The sequence below is a fragment of the Dasypus novemcinctus genome, chromosome 3 (assembly GCF_030445035.2).
Source record: "Dasypus novemcinctus isolate mDasNov1 chromosome 3, mDasNov1.1.hap2, whole genome shotgun sequence".
NCBI classification, from domain to species: domain Eukaryota; kingdom Metazoa; phylum Chordata; class Mammalia; order Cingulata; family Dasypodidae; genus Dasypus; species Dasypus novemcinctus.
This window is the reverse complement of record NC_080675.1, coordinates 32,600,781-32,615,333: the sequence shown is the minus strand read 5'-3', so window position 1 is coordinate 32,615,333 and position 14,553 is coordinate 32,600,781. Positions and strand designations below refer to the sequence as shown.

Below are 14,553 nucleotides of genomic sequence, written 5' to 3'. Positions count from 1 at the left end.
CAGAAAGTCTTTCTGTTTGTTTAGTTTAGGGGTTCTTAATCAGGGAAAGATTTCAGGGGGTCTGTGAGCTTGAATTGAAAAAAATCAACTCGATTAGATGTCTAAAAAGATATGTGTGTTGCCTTGTCAAATACTACACCACAGTTTAATGTTCTTATTCAAGATAAACAACAATTTGCACATTGACATGTCTTTAAAAATTAAAATTTAACTTTCACTTTCCTATATTTATGATGTACTGGGTTGTTATTTAATATATTAAGAAAGAAGCACATATGTAGAGTTTTATACCATATGTTCTTTATTTTAGTAACTGTATTTCAATACATGTAACTGGTTTCCTTTGTAATTTTATTTTACGCATTTAGAATAGCACATCTTAAATGTGGCTACTCTCTAAGCCAAACTCAGTCTATAAAGCATTACCTTCCCCCCAGGGGACATGACCCCTGGGGATGAGCCTCCTGGCAACTAGAAAAAAGACCTTGAATAAAAGGGGGAAATTGTAAGGCAGATGCGTTTATATGGCTAAGAGACTTCCAAATGAGTCAGGAGGTCATCAGAGAGGTAACATCTCAGCAGGATCTCATAGACAGCCAAAGTGGGGCTCCTGAGGCTCTGGAGACACCCAGGTCCTATGTTCATGGCAGACAGCTCTGGAGTTTAGTGCCTTGCCAGTGGACTCTACTTTGGAGTTTGTGGTCCCGAGTGTGACATAGTTGGACTCAGACATGACTTCTTCACACATGCCTCTTCTTGTCCTTTTATTGAACCTATAGTTGATGCTGGAGTTGTAGGTGTATGTCCAAAAGACTTGAATCTCTGGGCTAGCCATGTGCCAGCTGGGCTCTGAACCTCAGCAGAGTTGCAACACCTACTCTCCCTTTCATTGGACTCACCCAGGACAATGAACAAGGAGGTCAGGAAGGACAACCACCACACCAAGTTGCTGAGAGAGTCTACAATTGCAAGCAAGAGAGTCCTATCCAACAGCCACATGGAATTGAAGCCACCTCTTAATTAGAGGTAGAGTAGGCATCACCATCCCAGAATCCTCGGGATTGGGGAATAAAATACAGACTAGAATGGACTTACTGGTATTCTACTATAGACTTACTGTGCTTCTAGCAGTGGAAGAAATTATATCATTGATGGGGAGACAGTGACCACTGGAATTGCTGAAGGCAGGAAAAGGGAAAAAGAGGTAATATGGGGGCATTTTCGGGACTTGGGTATGTCTTGAATGACATTGCAAAGACAGATACAGGGCATTATATATCCTGCCATAACCTATAGAATGGAGTGGGAGAGAGTGCAGACTACACTGTAAACTATAATGCATGCTGTGTGGAAATGCTTCAAAATGTGTTCATCAATTCCAATGAATGAACCACACTAATGAAAGAAGTTGTTAATGTGGGGAGAAGTGGGAGGTGTGGGGAGTGGAGCATATGGGAATCCCTTATAATTTTTTATGTAACATTTTATGTAATCTAAGTATCTTTTAAAAATAAATAAAACATATTAAAAATAAAAAAGAACAGCATGTCTTGTGGGGACTTGATGGAGGTGTGATATATTTATTAAATAATGCACAGTATAGTGTGGATTTAGTATGATTTTTATTTTGATGTAGTGTATTCTGACTGCAGTGGATAACTTCCTGCAAAGAAGGATGATAAGGATGGTGGAGATGGTTTTATGACGCTGTGGGAAAACTAAAAAAAATTTTGAAATGTTTGCGAAAATGACCATTTGAACAGATGTTGAACTGTGTTAGGTTATTGGATATTAAAATTATGGGAAAGTTGTAAGATATTATTTTGAATAATCCTAAAATTTAATTTAAAGGCATGCCAATATTGAGTGTCGTAAAACTATCTGCCACTACATTCTGAGAAGGGGTCCATGGTTTTCACCTGCCTAGCAAAGGGGCCGATGGAACAAAAAAGGTTAAGAACTCCTGGTTTAGATCTTCATGGATTCCTTTTAGCATTGCTTTGTAGTTTTCTGCATATAAGTCCTGTTCTTTGGTTAAATTGATTCCTAGGTATTTGAGTCTTTTTGTGTTGTTACTGTAAATGGAATTTTTTTCCCTGATTTCCTCCTTATGTTGTTAAATACTAGTGTACAAAAACATTACAGATTTTTGTGTGTTGACCTTGTATCCTCCCGCTTTGCTGAACTCATTTATTAGCTCGAGTAGCTTTGTTGTAGACATTTCAGAATTTTCTAAATATAGGATTATGTCATCGGCAAATAGAGTTTTACTTCCTCTTTTCCTATTTGGTTGCCTTTAATTTTTATTCCTTGTCTAATTGCTCTAGCTATAACTTATAGTACAATGTTGAATAACAGTGGGAATCCTTGTCTTTTTCCTGATCTTAGAGGGAAGGCTTTCAACCTTTTCCCATTGAGTATGATGTTGGCTGTGGGTTTTCCACATATGCCTTTTGTCATATTGAGGAATTTCCCTTCTATTCCTATTTTTTGAAAAAATTTTAACCCCCCCCCCTTGGCTTATTGCTTGCTGTCTGCTTTCTGTGTCCATTCATTGTGCATTTTTCTGTGTCTGTATATATGTATTTTTTTATTCTGCTTGCTTGCTGTCTGCTCTCTGTGTTCATTTGCTGCGCGCTCTTCTGCATTTTTGCTTGTCTCCTTTTTATTGCGTCATCTTGCTGAGCCGGCTCTCCATGGCACTTGCAGGCAGGCGGCACTCTGCAGTGCCCAGGCTGGCAGCTCTCCTCAGTGTGTGAGCAAGATTCCCTTCATAAGGAGGCCCCAGGACACAAACCCAGGGCCTCCCATATGGTAGACGGGAGCCCAACTGATTGAGCCACAGTCTCTTCCCTCGACGTATTTTTATTGGGAAAGGATGCTGGATTTTGTCAAATGCCTCTCTGCATCAATTGAGATGATCATTTGGGTTTTTCCTTCAATTTGTTAATGTGGTATATTACATTGATTGATTTTCTTATGTTGAACCAGTCTTGCATACCAGGAATAAATCCCACTTCATCATTATGTATAAGACTTTTGATACACTGTTGGATTTGATTTGCAAGTGTTTTGTTTAGGATTTTTGCATCTGTGTTCATTAGAGAGTGGTCTGTAATTTTATTTTCTTGTAGTGTCTTTATTTGCGTTTGCTATTAGGGTGATGTTGACTTCATAAAATGTGTTGGGTGATTTTCCCTCCTCTTCAGTTTTTTTGGAAGAGTTTAAATGGTATTGGTGGTAATTCTTTTCGAAATGCTTGGTAGAATTCACCTGAGAAGCTCTTGGGTCCTGGACTTTTCTTTGCTGGGAGTTTTTTGATGACGGGTTCAATCTCTTTAAATGTGATTGGTTTGTTAAGTTCTTGTACTTCTTGTAGCATCAGTGTAGGTTGCTTGTACATTTCAAGGTATTTGTCCATTTCATCTAGGTTGTCTAGTTTGTTGGTATACAGTTTCTCATCCTCTTATGATTCTTTTTATTTCTGTAGTAACTTCCCCTCTTTCATTTTTGATTGTATTTATTTGCACCTTCTTTTTTTCTTTGTTAGTCTAGCTAGGGGGTTGTCAGTTTTATTGATCTTCTTAAAGAACCAGCTTTTGGTTTTGTTGATATTCCCTGTTTGTTTTCATTTATTGAAGTATATCATTCATACATAAACATACATAAACAATAAGTGCATAATAATAGTTGAGAACTTACAAAATAAACATGTATAACATCATACAGGGCTCTCATACTTCACCCTACCTTGCAATTGTTGTGAAACATTTTTAACTAATAATTAAAGAGCATCCTCAAAATATTACTACTAACCAAAGTATCTTACATTTGGTGTATTTCCCCCCAACTCACCCTATTATTAATATTATGTCATTTATATATGAACATATGTAAACAATAAGTGTATAGTAAAATTGTGAGCTTACAAAGCAACATGCATAACATCATACAGGGGCCCCATACATCACCCCACCAACAACAACTTAGGTTATTGTGAGTTGTTAGTTCCAAATTATGAAAGAATACAGCCAAAATCTTACTAGAGGGAAGCGGACTTGGCTCAATGGATAGAGCATCCGCCTACCACATGGGAGGTCCACGGTTCAAACCCAGGGCCTCCTTGACCCATGTGAAGCTGGCCCACGTGCAGTGCCGATGTTCGCAAGGAGTGCTGTGCCACGAAGGGGTGCCCCCACGTAGGAGAGCCCCATGCACAAGGAGTGCGTCCTGTAAGGAGAGCCACCCAGAGCAAAAGAAAGTGCAGCCTGCCCAGGAGTGGTGCCACACACATGGAGAGCTGGCACAGCAAGGTGATGCAGCAACAACAAAAAGAGACACAGATTCCTGGTGCTGCTGACAAAAATACAAGCGAACACAGAGAAGAACACACAGTGAATGGACACAGAGAACAGACAACTGGGGCAGCCGGGGGAGGGGGAGAGAAAAAAATTTTACTAGATCCTTACTATAGTCCTTATCTTACATTTTGGTGTATTTTCTCCCCAACCCACCCTATTATTATTTTTTAAATATATTTTTATGACATATGTTGTAAACTTATAAAACAGTCATGCCCATGTGCAGAATTCCCATACAACACCCCTCTATCAACACACCACACCGTGGTGAAACGTTTATTACAGATTATGAGATAATATCATCAGACTATTACCAGGTCCATAGCATGCACTTTGGCACACTTTTTCCATACTCCCCCATTATCAACACAGTACATCTTTGGCATGGATGCATTACTGTTAACCACAGCCCATAAGTCACTCCAGTTGTATTTTTCCCATGCTTCTCCACATTCCCACCACCTTGCAATCATGATGTACATCTGCTCTAGCTCACAAAGGATGCTCTTGCTTCTGTACCATCAACCACAGCTCTCATCCACCTCTGGGTTTATTGTGTTATTCAGTTCCTAGATTATTCTCTAGCTTTCTTTCAGTTGACATTTACATCCCCATAGACTGCCCTTTTCAGCCACATTCCCATTTATAAACCAGGTGTTACTCACTATAATGTGTTCCCATCAACTCTATACATTTCCACACTTTTACAGTAAAGTTTATTGAAACTTCGACATATATTAAACATCGGTAGTCCATCTCAGTCCTTCTCTTATCTCCTTTAAGAATCTACTACCTACCACCAGATCTTGAAAATGTTTTCCTATATTTTCTTCTAGAAGCTTTATGGCTCTTACTTTTATTAATATATTTAGGTTTTTGATCCATTTTAAGTTCATTTTTGTATAAGGTGTGAGATAGGGCTCCTCTTCTTTTGGCTATGGATATTCAGTTCTCCCAGCACCATTTGTTGAATGGACTGTTCTGCCCAAGCTTGGTGGATTTGACAGGCTTGTCAAAAATCACTTGACAGTAGATGTGAGGGTCTGTTTCTAAACCATCAGTTTGGTTTCATTGGTCTATGTGTCTGTCTTTATGCCAGTACCATGTTGTTTTTACTATTGTAGCTAGGTAATATGATTTAAAGTCCGGAAGTGAGAGTTCTCCAACTTCACTTTACCTTTTTAAGATGTTTCTGGCTATTCAGGACTGCTTACCCTTCCAAATAAATTTGATAATCATGTTTTCCATTTATTTTTTAAAATACTGGTGGAATTTTTAATCTGAATTGCATTGAGTCTTTATATCAATTTGGATAGACTTGACATCTTAATGATATTTAGTCTTCCAATCCCTGAGCATGGAATGTTCTTCCGATTATTTAGGTCTTTTTTAAGTTTCTTTTAACAGTGAGTTGTAGTTTTTTGAATACAAGTGCTTTACATGGTTGGTTAAGTTATTCCTAAATATTTGGTTCTTTTAGTCGCTATTGTAAATGGCATTTTTAATACTAGTGTCTTTTACAGCCTATTTCATCTGACATAAGTATAGCTACTCTGGCTTTGTTTGTTTGTTTGTTTTGTTACTACATATGGAAAATACCTTTTTCCAGCCTTTCACTTTCAATTTATTGGTATCCTTGGGTCTAAGTTGAGTCTCTTGCAGACAGCATATAGGTGGCTCATATTTTCTTATCTGTTCTGCCAGTCTGTGTCTTTTTTGTTTTGTTTTGTTTTAAAGATTTATTTATTTAATTTCTCTCCCCCTCCTCCCATCCCAGTTGTCTGTTCTGTGTGCCCAATCTTACTGGGCATCGCTTATATGTTACGCATTGCTTTTCTTGTGCTGCTCTCAGAATTCTTTCTTTGTCTGTGGCATTTGACATTCTGATTAGTATGTGTCAGGGAGTTGGTCTTTTTGGATTTATTCAGATGGGAATATGTTGTGCTTCTTGGACAGGAATATCTATGTCCTTCAATAGGGTTGGGAAATTTTCTACCATTATTTCTTCAAATATTCCTTTTACCCCCTCTCCCTTCTCTTCTCCTTCTGGAACATCCATGACATGTATGTTTGCACATCTCTTGCTGTCATTTAGTTCCCTGTGACCTTGTTCAATTTCTCCATTCTTTTCTTCATCTGTTCTTTTGTATATTCCCTTTTGGAGGCCATTTCTTCAAGCTCACCAATCCTTTCTTCTGCCTCCTCAAATCTGCTGTTATGATTCCAGTGTATTTTCAATTTCACTTATTGTGCCTTTTATTCCCATAAGATCTGCTATTTTCCTGTGTTTGCTTTCAAATTGTTCTTTGTGCTCATCCAATGTCTTTTTTTTTTTTTAATTTCTCTCCCCTTCCCCCCGCCCCCCACCCCAATTGTCTGTTCTCTGTGTCTATATGCTGTGTGTTCTTCTTTGTCCATTTCTGTTGTTGTCAGTGGCACGGGAATCTGTGTTTCTTTTTGTTGCATCATCTTGTTGTGTCAACTCTCCGTTTGTGCAGCACCATTCCTGGGCAGGCTGCACTTTCTTTCACACTGGGCGGCTCTCCTTACGGGGCGCACTCCTTGCGTGTGGGGCTCCCCTATGTGGGGGACAACCCTGCATGGCAGGGCACTCCTTGCGCACATCAGCACTGTGCGTGGGCCAGCTGCACATGGGTCAAGGAGGCCCAGGGTTTGAACCGCGGACCTCCCATGTGGTAGGGAGATGCCCTATCCTTTGGGCCAAGTCTGCTTCCCTGTCCCTTCAGTTTTGACAGGCTTTGTCTCATGTATTTTTGGGCACCCTGGTTAGGTGTGTAGATATTTATGAATGTTGTATATTCTTAGTGGATTGCCCCTTTTATTAATATGTAATGGGGAAACGGACTTTGGCCCAGTGGTTAGGGCGTCCGTCTACCATATGGGAGGTCCGCGGTTCAAACCCCGGACCTCCTTGACCCGTGTGGAGCTGGCCATGCGCAGTGCTGATGCGCGCAAGGAATGTCGTGCCACGCAAGGGTGTCCCCCGCGTGGGGGAGCCCCACGCGCAAGGAGTGCGCCCGTGAGGAAAGCCGCCTAGCGTGAAAAGAAAGAGCAGCCTGCCCAGGAATGGCGCCGCCCACACTTCCCGTGCCGCTGACGACAACAGAAGCGGACAAAGAAACAAGACGCAGCAAATAGACACCAAGAACAGACAACCAGGGGAGGGGGGGAATTAAATAAATAAATAAATCTTTAAAAAAAAAAAAATATGTAATGGCCTTGTGTATCTCTCTAACTTTTTTGCATTTGATGTCTGTTTTGTCCAATATTAGTATAGCTATCTTTGCTCTTTTTTGGTTACTATTTGCATGGATTATCTTTTTTCAACCTTACACTTTTTGCTGATTTGTATCCCTGGGTCTAAGGTGAGTCTTTTGTAATCCGCATATGGATGGCTGATGTTTTTTTATCCATTCTGTCATCCTATATCTTTTGATTGGGGAGTTTAATCTATTCACATTCAATGATATTACTGTAAATGCATTATTTACTTCCACCATTTTATTATTTGGTTTTGTTTTTTTTTTTTTTTTAAGATTTATTTATTTATTTGTTTCTCTCCCCTTTCCCCCCAACCCCGCCCTGGTTGTCTGTTCTCTGTGTCTGTTTGCTGCGTCGTCATCTTTGTCCACTTCTGTTGTTGTCAGCAGCACGGGAACCTGTGTTTCTCTTTGTTGCATCATCTTGTTGTGTCAGCTCTCTGTGTGTGCGGCACCATTCCTGGGCAGGCTGCACTTTCTTTCAAGCTGGGCGGCTCTCTTTACGGGGGACACCCCTGCATGGCAGGGCACTCCTTGCGTGCATCAGCACTGCGCATGGGCCAGCTCCACATGGGTCAAGGAGGCGCGGGGTTTGAACCGCGGCCCTCCTATGTGGTAGACGGACGCCCTAACCACTGGGCCAAGTCCGCTTCCCTATTGTTTGGTTTTCATATGTCCTATCTTATTTTTGTCTGTCTTTTTACACTTCTCTGGTTATTCTTTCTGCTATTCTTTCTTCTATACTCTTCTCCAAGGCTCTCTCTCCTGTCTTTTGCTTTCAGGCTCTAAGACTTCAATATTTCCTACAAAGATGGATTCTTTTTTTGAACTCTCTTAGTTTCTGTTTATTTGTGACTATTTTATACTCCCCTTCATATTTGAAGGACAGTTTTGCTAGATAAAAAATTCTTGCTGGCAGTTTTCTTCTTTCAGTATCCTAATTGTATCATACTACCGTCTTCTTGCCTCCATGTCTTCTAATGAGAAATCCGTACAAAGTCTTACTGGGCGTTCCTTGTATGTGGTGGTTTGCTTCTCCCTTGCTGCTCTCAGTATTTTCTCTTTGTCTTTGACATTTGACATTCTGAGTGGTATGTGTCTTGAGGTACATCTTCTTGGATTTATGCTGATTGGGTACAGTGTGCTTCTGGGACGTGTAAGTTCATTTCTTTTGTGAGATCTGGAAAATTTTCTGCTGTTATTTCCTCAAATAATCTTTCCGTTTTCCCTTCCCTTCTCCTTCTGAAACTTCCATGACACATATGTTGTTGCGTTTCATGTTATCACTCAACTCCCAGAGCCCCTGCTCAATTTTTCCATTCTTTTCTCTCTTCAATTTCAGCAGTTCTGTCTCTGGTATCACTTATTCTTTCTTCTCTCATTTCCAGTCTGCTGTTGTATTCCTATAATGTTTTTGATCTTACCTTTTGTGTCTTTCATTCCCACAAGCTCTGTTACTTTTCTGTTCAGGATTTCAAATTCTTCTTTATACTTACTCAGTGTCTTCTTGATGTCGTTTATCTCTTTAGCCATATTGTCTTTCAACCTCATTAATTTGATTTTGGATATTTGTATTCTTTTTGTTAATTAGCTGTCTCAAATTCTGCATCTCTTCTGTGGCTTTGATATATTCCTTTTCTTGGGCCATGTCTTTCATTTTCTTACAATGGCTCATAATTTTTTTATGATGTCTAGGCATCTGATTAGGATGGTAGTTTACTTAGATGCTCAATTTTTCTTTCACAGGGATTTAGTGGCGGGAGGCCATTTGTTATTGCTGCTCTTTGATTCTTGGTTCAACCTGGATCCTTATGATTGTCTCTGTTAGTTGCTTAAAACTGGGCTCTGGGCCCAGTGTTTGATGGCAGCCCTGCTTCCTATGGCCTTGGGGAGGGAGGTTGTAAAGGCTGGAAAAAGCCTCTCACTTACTTACTTTTAATTTCTTCACATGCACTTCCTTGGTCTGTCAGCAGATGGTGGTCTTTGGCAGCCCTCTCAGTTCAGTGCCTGGTGGGAGTGTTTGCTGCAACATGCACTGGATCAGTGTGATAAAGGTTCCTGCCTGGAACCTAAGAGCCTCATAATGCAAACTTTCTCTGAGACAGTTCTCCAGCCTTAGCTGGTAGCCCCCTTCCTTTTCCCGGGTAGGAAATAATTCCACTTCCCTGTGCATTGTCAACACTCAGTCCTGATTAGTAGAGAGGGAGATTGGCAGGGCCAGGTCTTTTTAGTCTGGATCTGGCTCCCACGGCAAACAATGGTGTGGCCCCATCGGCTTGGAAGGGCTCGTGGGACACAGCAGACCAAGTTTGTGGGTCAAAAGCTAAGTCAGCCTTAGGCTGTGTCCCCCACTCTTTCCTTTCTTGTGGAGGTACATCCTCAACAATCAGTCCCAGTTAGTAGAGGAGATTGGTTCTCAGGAGCTCACTCCCAAGGCAAACAATGGTGCGACCCCACCCAGCCTGGAAGAGCCCGTGGGACACAGCAGACCAAATGTCTGGGTCGAAAGCTGAGTCAGCCTTAACCTGTATCCTTTTCTCTCCCTTTTCCTGGGGTGGTGGCCCAATGGCTCCCCTTTGTAGCTAGCCCAGGGACCTGGGAATTCAATTCAAGTGCTGTTAGTGTGGGGGAGGATGCCGGCAGTAGTCGCTGAGGCTTTTAACTCACAGTTTTGTTGTTCTTTTCCGTTGTCTCTCTCTCTTCTGGGAGGTGTCAGCCTTCGTCTAGTGTTAACCCTAAAAGATGTTTTTCCAGGCCTTTTAAGCCTGTCCTCTGGCTATTTTTCTGGGAGAGAAGAGAGTCCTGTGTCTTTCTAGTACGCCATCTTTTGGGAAATCTGTAGTTAGTTATTCATTCTTTCAACAAGTGCTTATTAAGTCTCTTCTGTGTATCAGGCATTGTTCTAGGTGCTGGAGATACAGCAGTGAATAAAACAAAGTCCCTGCCCTCATGGGGCTTATGTTCTAGAGGGGAAAGATAGACAGCAAACAATACTTTTTTTAAAAAGATTTTTTATTTATTTCTCTTACCTTTCCCCTCCCCTCCCCCAGTTGTCTGCTCTCTGGGTCCATTCATTGTGTGTTCTTTCTCCGCTTGTATTCTTGTTAGCAGCACCCAGAATCTGTGTCTTTTTGTTGCATCATCTTGCTGCATCAGCTCTCAATGTGTGTGGTACCATTCCTAGGCAGGCTGCATTTTTTTCGCACGGGGCGGCTCTCCTTACGGAGCACACTCCTTGCACGTGGAGCTCCCCTACACAGAGGACACCCCTGTATGGCACGGCGCTCCTTGTGCGCATCAGCACTGCACGTGGGCCATCTTCACCACACGGGTCAGGAGGCCCTGGGTTTGAACCTTGGACCTCTCATGTGGTAGGCGGATACTCTATCCATTGAGCCAAATCCGCTTCCCCAGAATACTTATTTAAAAAATATAAAATTAGGTAGTAGTTTTTCTGCCAGTCATACTTATGGATTTATTCAGAGTCTTCAAAAAGTTCAAAACCTTAAAACACTTAACAGGTATTGAGGACATCATCTGTAAACAGCATTTAGATGCAAGATCATTGAAAATATGTAACATAACCATTATATGTGGTGTGCTATGTTGAGATACCAGATACTATAACAAATGGGAAAGGGCAACTGTAGGTGAAGGGGTGGAATTGTCTGCCTTGAGAAGAAAAGGATTAGACTGGAAAGATTATCAGAAAGCTTAGATTGTTTCCATCATTCCTGAAACCTAAACTCTGCTTAAGGGTTTTTATACAGCTTCCTTGCAATTTATGATACAGTCATTTCTTAAAACTGAAATTTCAGTAGGGGGTAGTAGAAACAACCCTGGTTTTGAGGTCAGAAGACTTTGCTGTCTGATCTATGTCTGCCATTAATGATTTCCTGAGCCTCAGTTTCCTCATTTGTAAAATGACGTCAGTCCCAGTCTTTGTTATTGAAGATCAAGTGAGGCCATACCAAATGAGTTTTAAAAAGTGCGTATATATTGAAACTGGCTTTCCAGAGCAAACAAACAAAAACCAGAAATATTCCAACACCCACTGGTCTGCCCAAATAAAATGTTGTTTGTATAGTATGAAGCTGAGACAGAGCACCTGTGCCCCAGGGGATTTTGGGAAACACCTGCAGATGGTTCATTTGATGATTCAGAATTTAAAGTGCTCTGATATCCAAAGCTGATGTCTCAAAGTTCTTATACTAGATTCCCCTTAATGTCTGTAAATGCAAATCCATTAAGTGTACGAGTTAAAGCAACTGCTGTCTTTATTTCTCTGGTGTCAGTTGCCGTGGAATTTAGGAATCTTTTTCCAAAAGCCTTTTTGATAGTGATTTTCATGCCAAACTGCACTTTTCTAAAATCCCTTTCTAAAATATAGATATGGTTGCCTTTATCACATTTTTCTAAGCTGTAGCATGGGGGCTCTACCCATTCTATAAGAGGCTGCATTTCCATGGGTAGGAAGAGTTTTGCAGTCCCTATGGCAATTAAAGGAAAATCTTGTGCTCATTAACCTATGTATTTCCTACTTTCTAAGAGTCTGGAGCATTTTCTAAGAAAAGTTACTCAAATCCTATCCTCCACATGTCATCAGAAATCCAGTCCTTGTTTGCCTTCCCAGACTCCCTATCCTTGTAGTGGTTCAAACAGCTTTGAGTCAACAGTGCCTCTCCATCTCTCTTTACAGGGGCCCAAGATGGGTCGTCGAGCTCAACAGGAATCAACTCAGGTCGAGAATCCTCTCATTGGCAAGAATTCCTCTTTGACTCTGACTGGAGAGGTGGGTGCTAAAAAAAAAAAATCTAAAGAAATGCACTCTAAGAGTCAGTGATGATTTAATAAGCAAAAATGTGGTGTTCCATATTTCTTCTCTTTAATGTCAGCCCTTTCTCATGTCTTGTTTAGGGATTCCCTTCCTTGGCAGGAAATGAAAAAGAAACTTTTTTCTTGGATGCAATTTCTGTGCATTACTTTATATTCTCAGTATAGACATTTTTTTTTTAATGTTAGCTGGAGCAAGGGTTTGGGAAATTTCAAAATCCAATAGATTCCAGGTTTTAATTTCTGCCTGCTGTCTGCTGCCAGTGAGGCACACAAGTGACATTAAGGTTAGATCACACAACTGGACATTTGCTCTCACTGGTGGCCTATACTTTCTACCCTTCTCAGACAGGAAGGGGATCAAAAGCAGCCTTCCCTTCCTGGAAACTTTACTGAGTGGCCTAGAATTATGGGAACTTATCCAGCTTCTTTGTGGAAGGTGGGTGGTCCTTATGATGCCAGGTTGCTATTTCTTCCAATAAGAAGACAGCTAAAGTTTTGGCAGTTTACTCAGAGTCCCTTTTCCCTTTCCTCCATTCATTTGGGGAAAAAAAAAAACCTTATCCCTTTTCAAAAGTCAGCCTCAGAATCATCCTCTCTGTCAGCTCTTCCCTAACTTTCCAGGTAGACTTAGGGTCTTGTCTTCTTTCCCATAGAACACCTTATAGAACACATCCCATTATATGCTGGTTTATGTTTGTATGTCAGTCTTCCCTACTACACAGTGACTTCCCAGACAGCAAGAAACCTGGCTTCTCAATTGTTTCACTCATTGGTCCTTAGTAGATTTAGAAACGATATGGAAACCTATACTGAGATGCCTAAGGGACCTGGCAGGTGACATAAATGATTGAAAGGCATATGAGCAGGATGTAGTAAGTACAAGACATAGACACACTGTACTTAACCTATCAACTATTTACGAATATTCTGTACTTGCATAGGGAATAATTTCTCCACCACTTTCTTAAGCTTTTCATAATGGCCCTATCAGTTTAGCTTTCTTTTTCTCAATGTAGAAATATGGATACAGAGAATCATTTCTCTAAAATAACAACCATGCCAGAACAGAGAAGGTGGCAGATGACCCTAGGCCTCATTATCTGGGAGACAGTAGGGAGTGTAGTGGAACAGGGGGACTTTGGGAACTGAAGGACAGATGCCTTCTCTAAAGCAGCAGCTGCTTCTTGTTCGCAGTTATTGATACTGCAGGCCCAGTATGGACAGAACTCCTGATTTTCCAAGAGACACTGGCAGTCTAAAATATTATATGAAAGCAACACATTTTTAGAGGGTAGCAACTAATTACAAAAATTTCAAACATTCTATCAGCTAGATTCACAGCATGAAGGTTGTCCATTATAGTACTTATTACATTGTGTTCTAATCGTTCCTGTGCCCAGCCCAGCTGCCTTATAAGATATAAGCTTCTGAACGGCAAGGATTGTGTCTTATCATTGTAACTTCTTGTCTGCCACAGTGCCTGGCACAGAATAGGGATGCACATCTGCAAAGGATAAGGTGGGTGAAGAACTTAGTGTGTGATGAGGGCTATTAGAAGCAGAGTAAGAGTGTGGCGGGGTGGGAGATGGGCAGATAGTGGCTCATTGGGGGCACAGTTATGGGGAGTGGGTGTATAATATAGGAAGAAGTTGAAGGAAGACATACCAGACCCAACCCTGGATCTCAAGGAGCTGGAACTGCATTAGAGTATACATCTTTAAAGAGAACACAGGGGACTAAGTGATAGGTTAATGGCCTCTGGCCACTTTAGACTATTCCAATTGGGTCTAGGAGGATCCATCCAACATCAGGATATTCATTCATTTATTCAGCACATATTTATTAAAGCTTACTCTGTGCTAGGCACCATGTTAGGTGGTTGGCATATTTCATTAAACAAAAGAAACAAGATCCCTGCCATAAGGGAACTTACATTCTAGTGATCGTTGGCAGCCGAGAAGATGCATGAAAAATCGACTAGTTGTGGCATGGGTTATAGCTAGTGGTTAGGTGAGTAGGACACTGACCTAACCAAAAGGTCCTACTTAAAATAGGTTTACACCCACAGGAATGGA

The 14,553-nt window shown here is 41.0% G+C and overlaps 1 protein-coding gene across 3 annotated transcripts in view; it reads left to right on the top strand.

Moving 5' to 3' along the window:
* IFT43 (intraflagellar transport 43) overlaps positions 1-14,553 on the top strand; it is a 130,451-nt gene that overhangs the window by 6,382 nt on the left and 109,516 nt on the right. For all 3 annotated transcript variants that reach the window (XM_058293059.2, XM_071213788.1, XM_058293057.2), the window contains exon 2: positions 12,342-12,434. In XM_058293059.2, the coding sequence (XP_058149042.1) occupies positions 12,342-12,434 (93 nt within the window). The remainder of the gene's footprint in view (positions 1-12,341; positions 12,435-14,553) is intronic.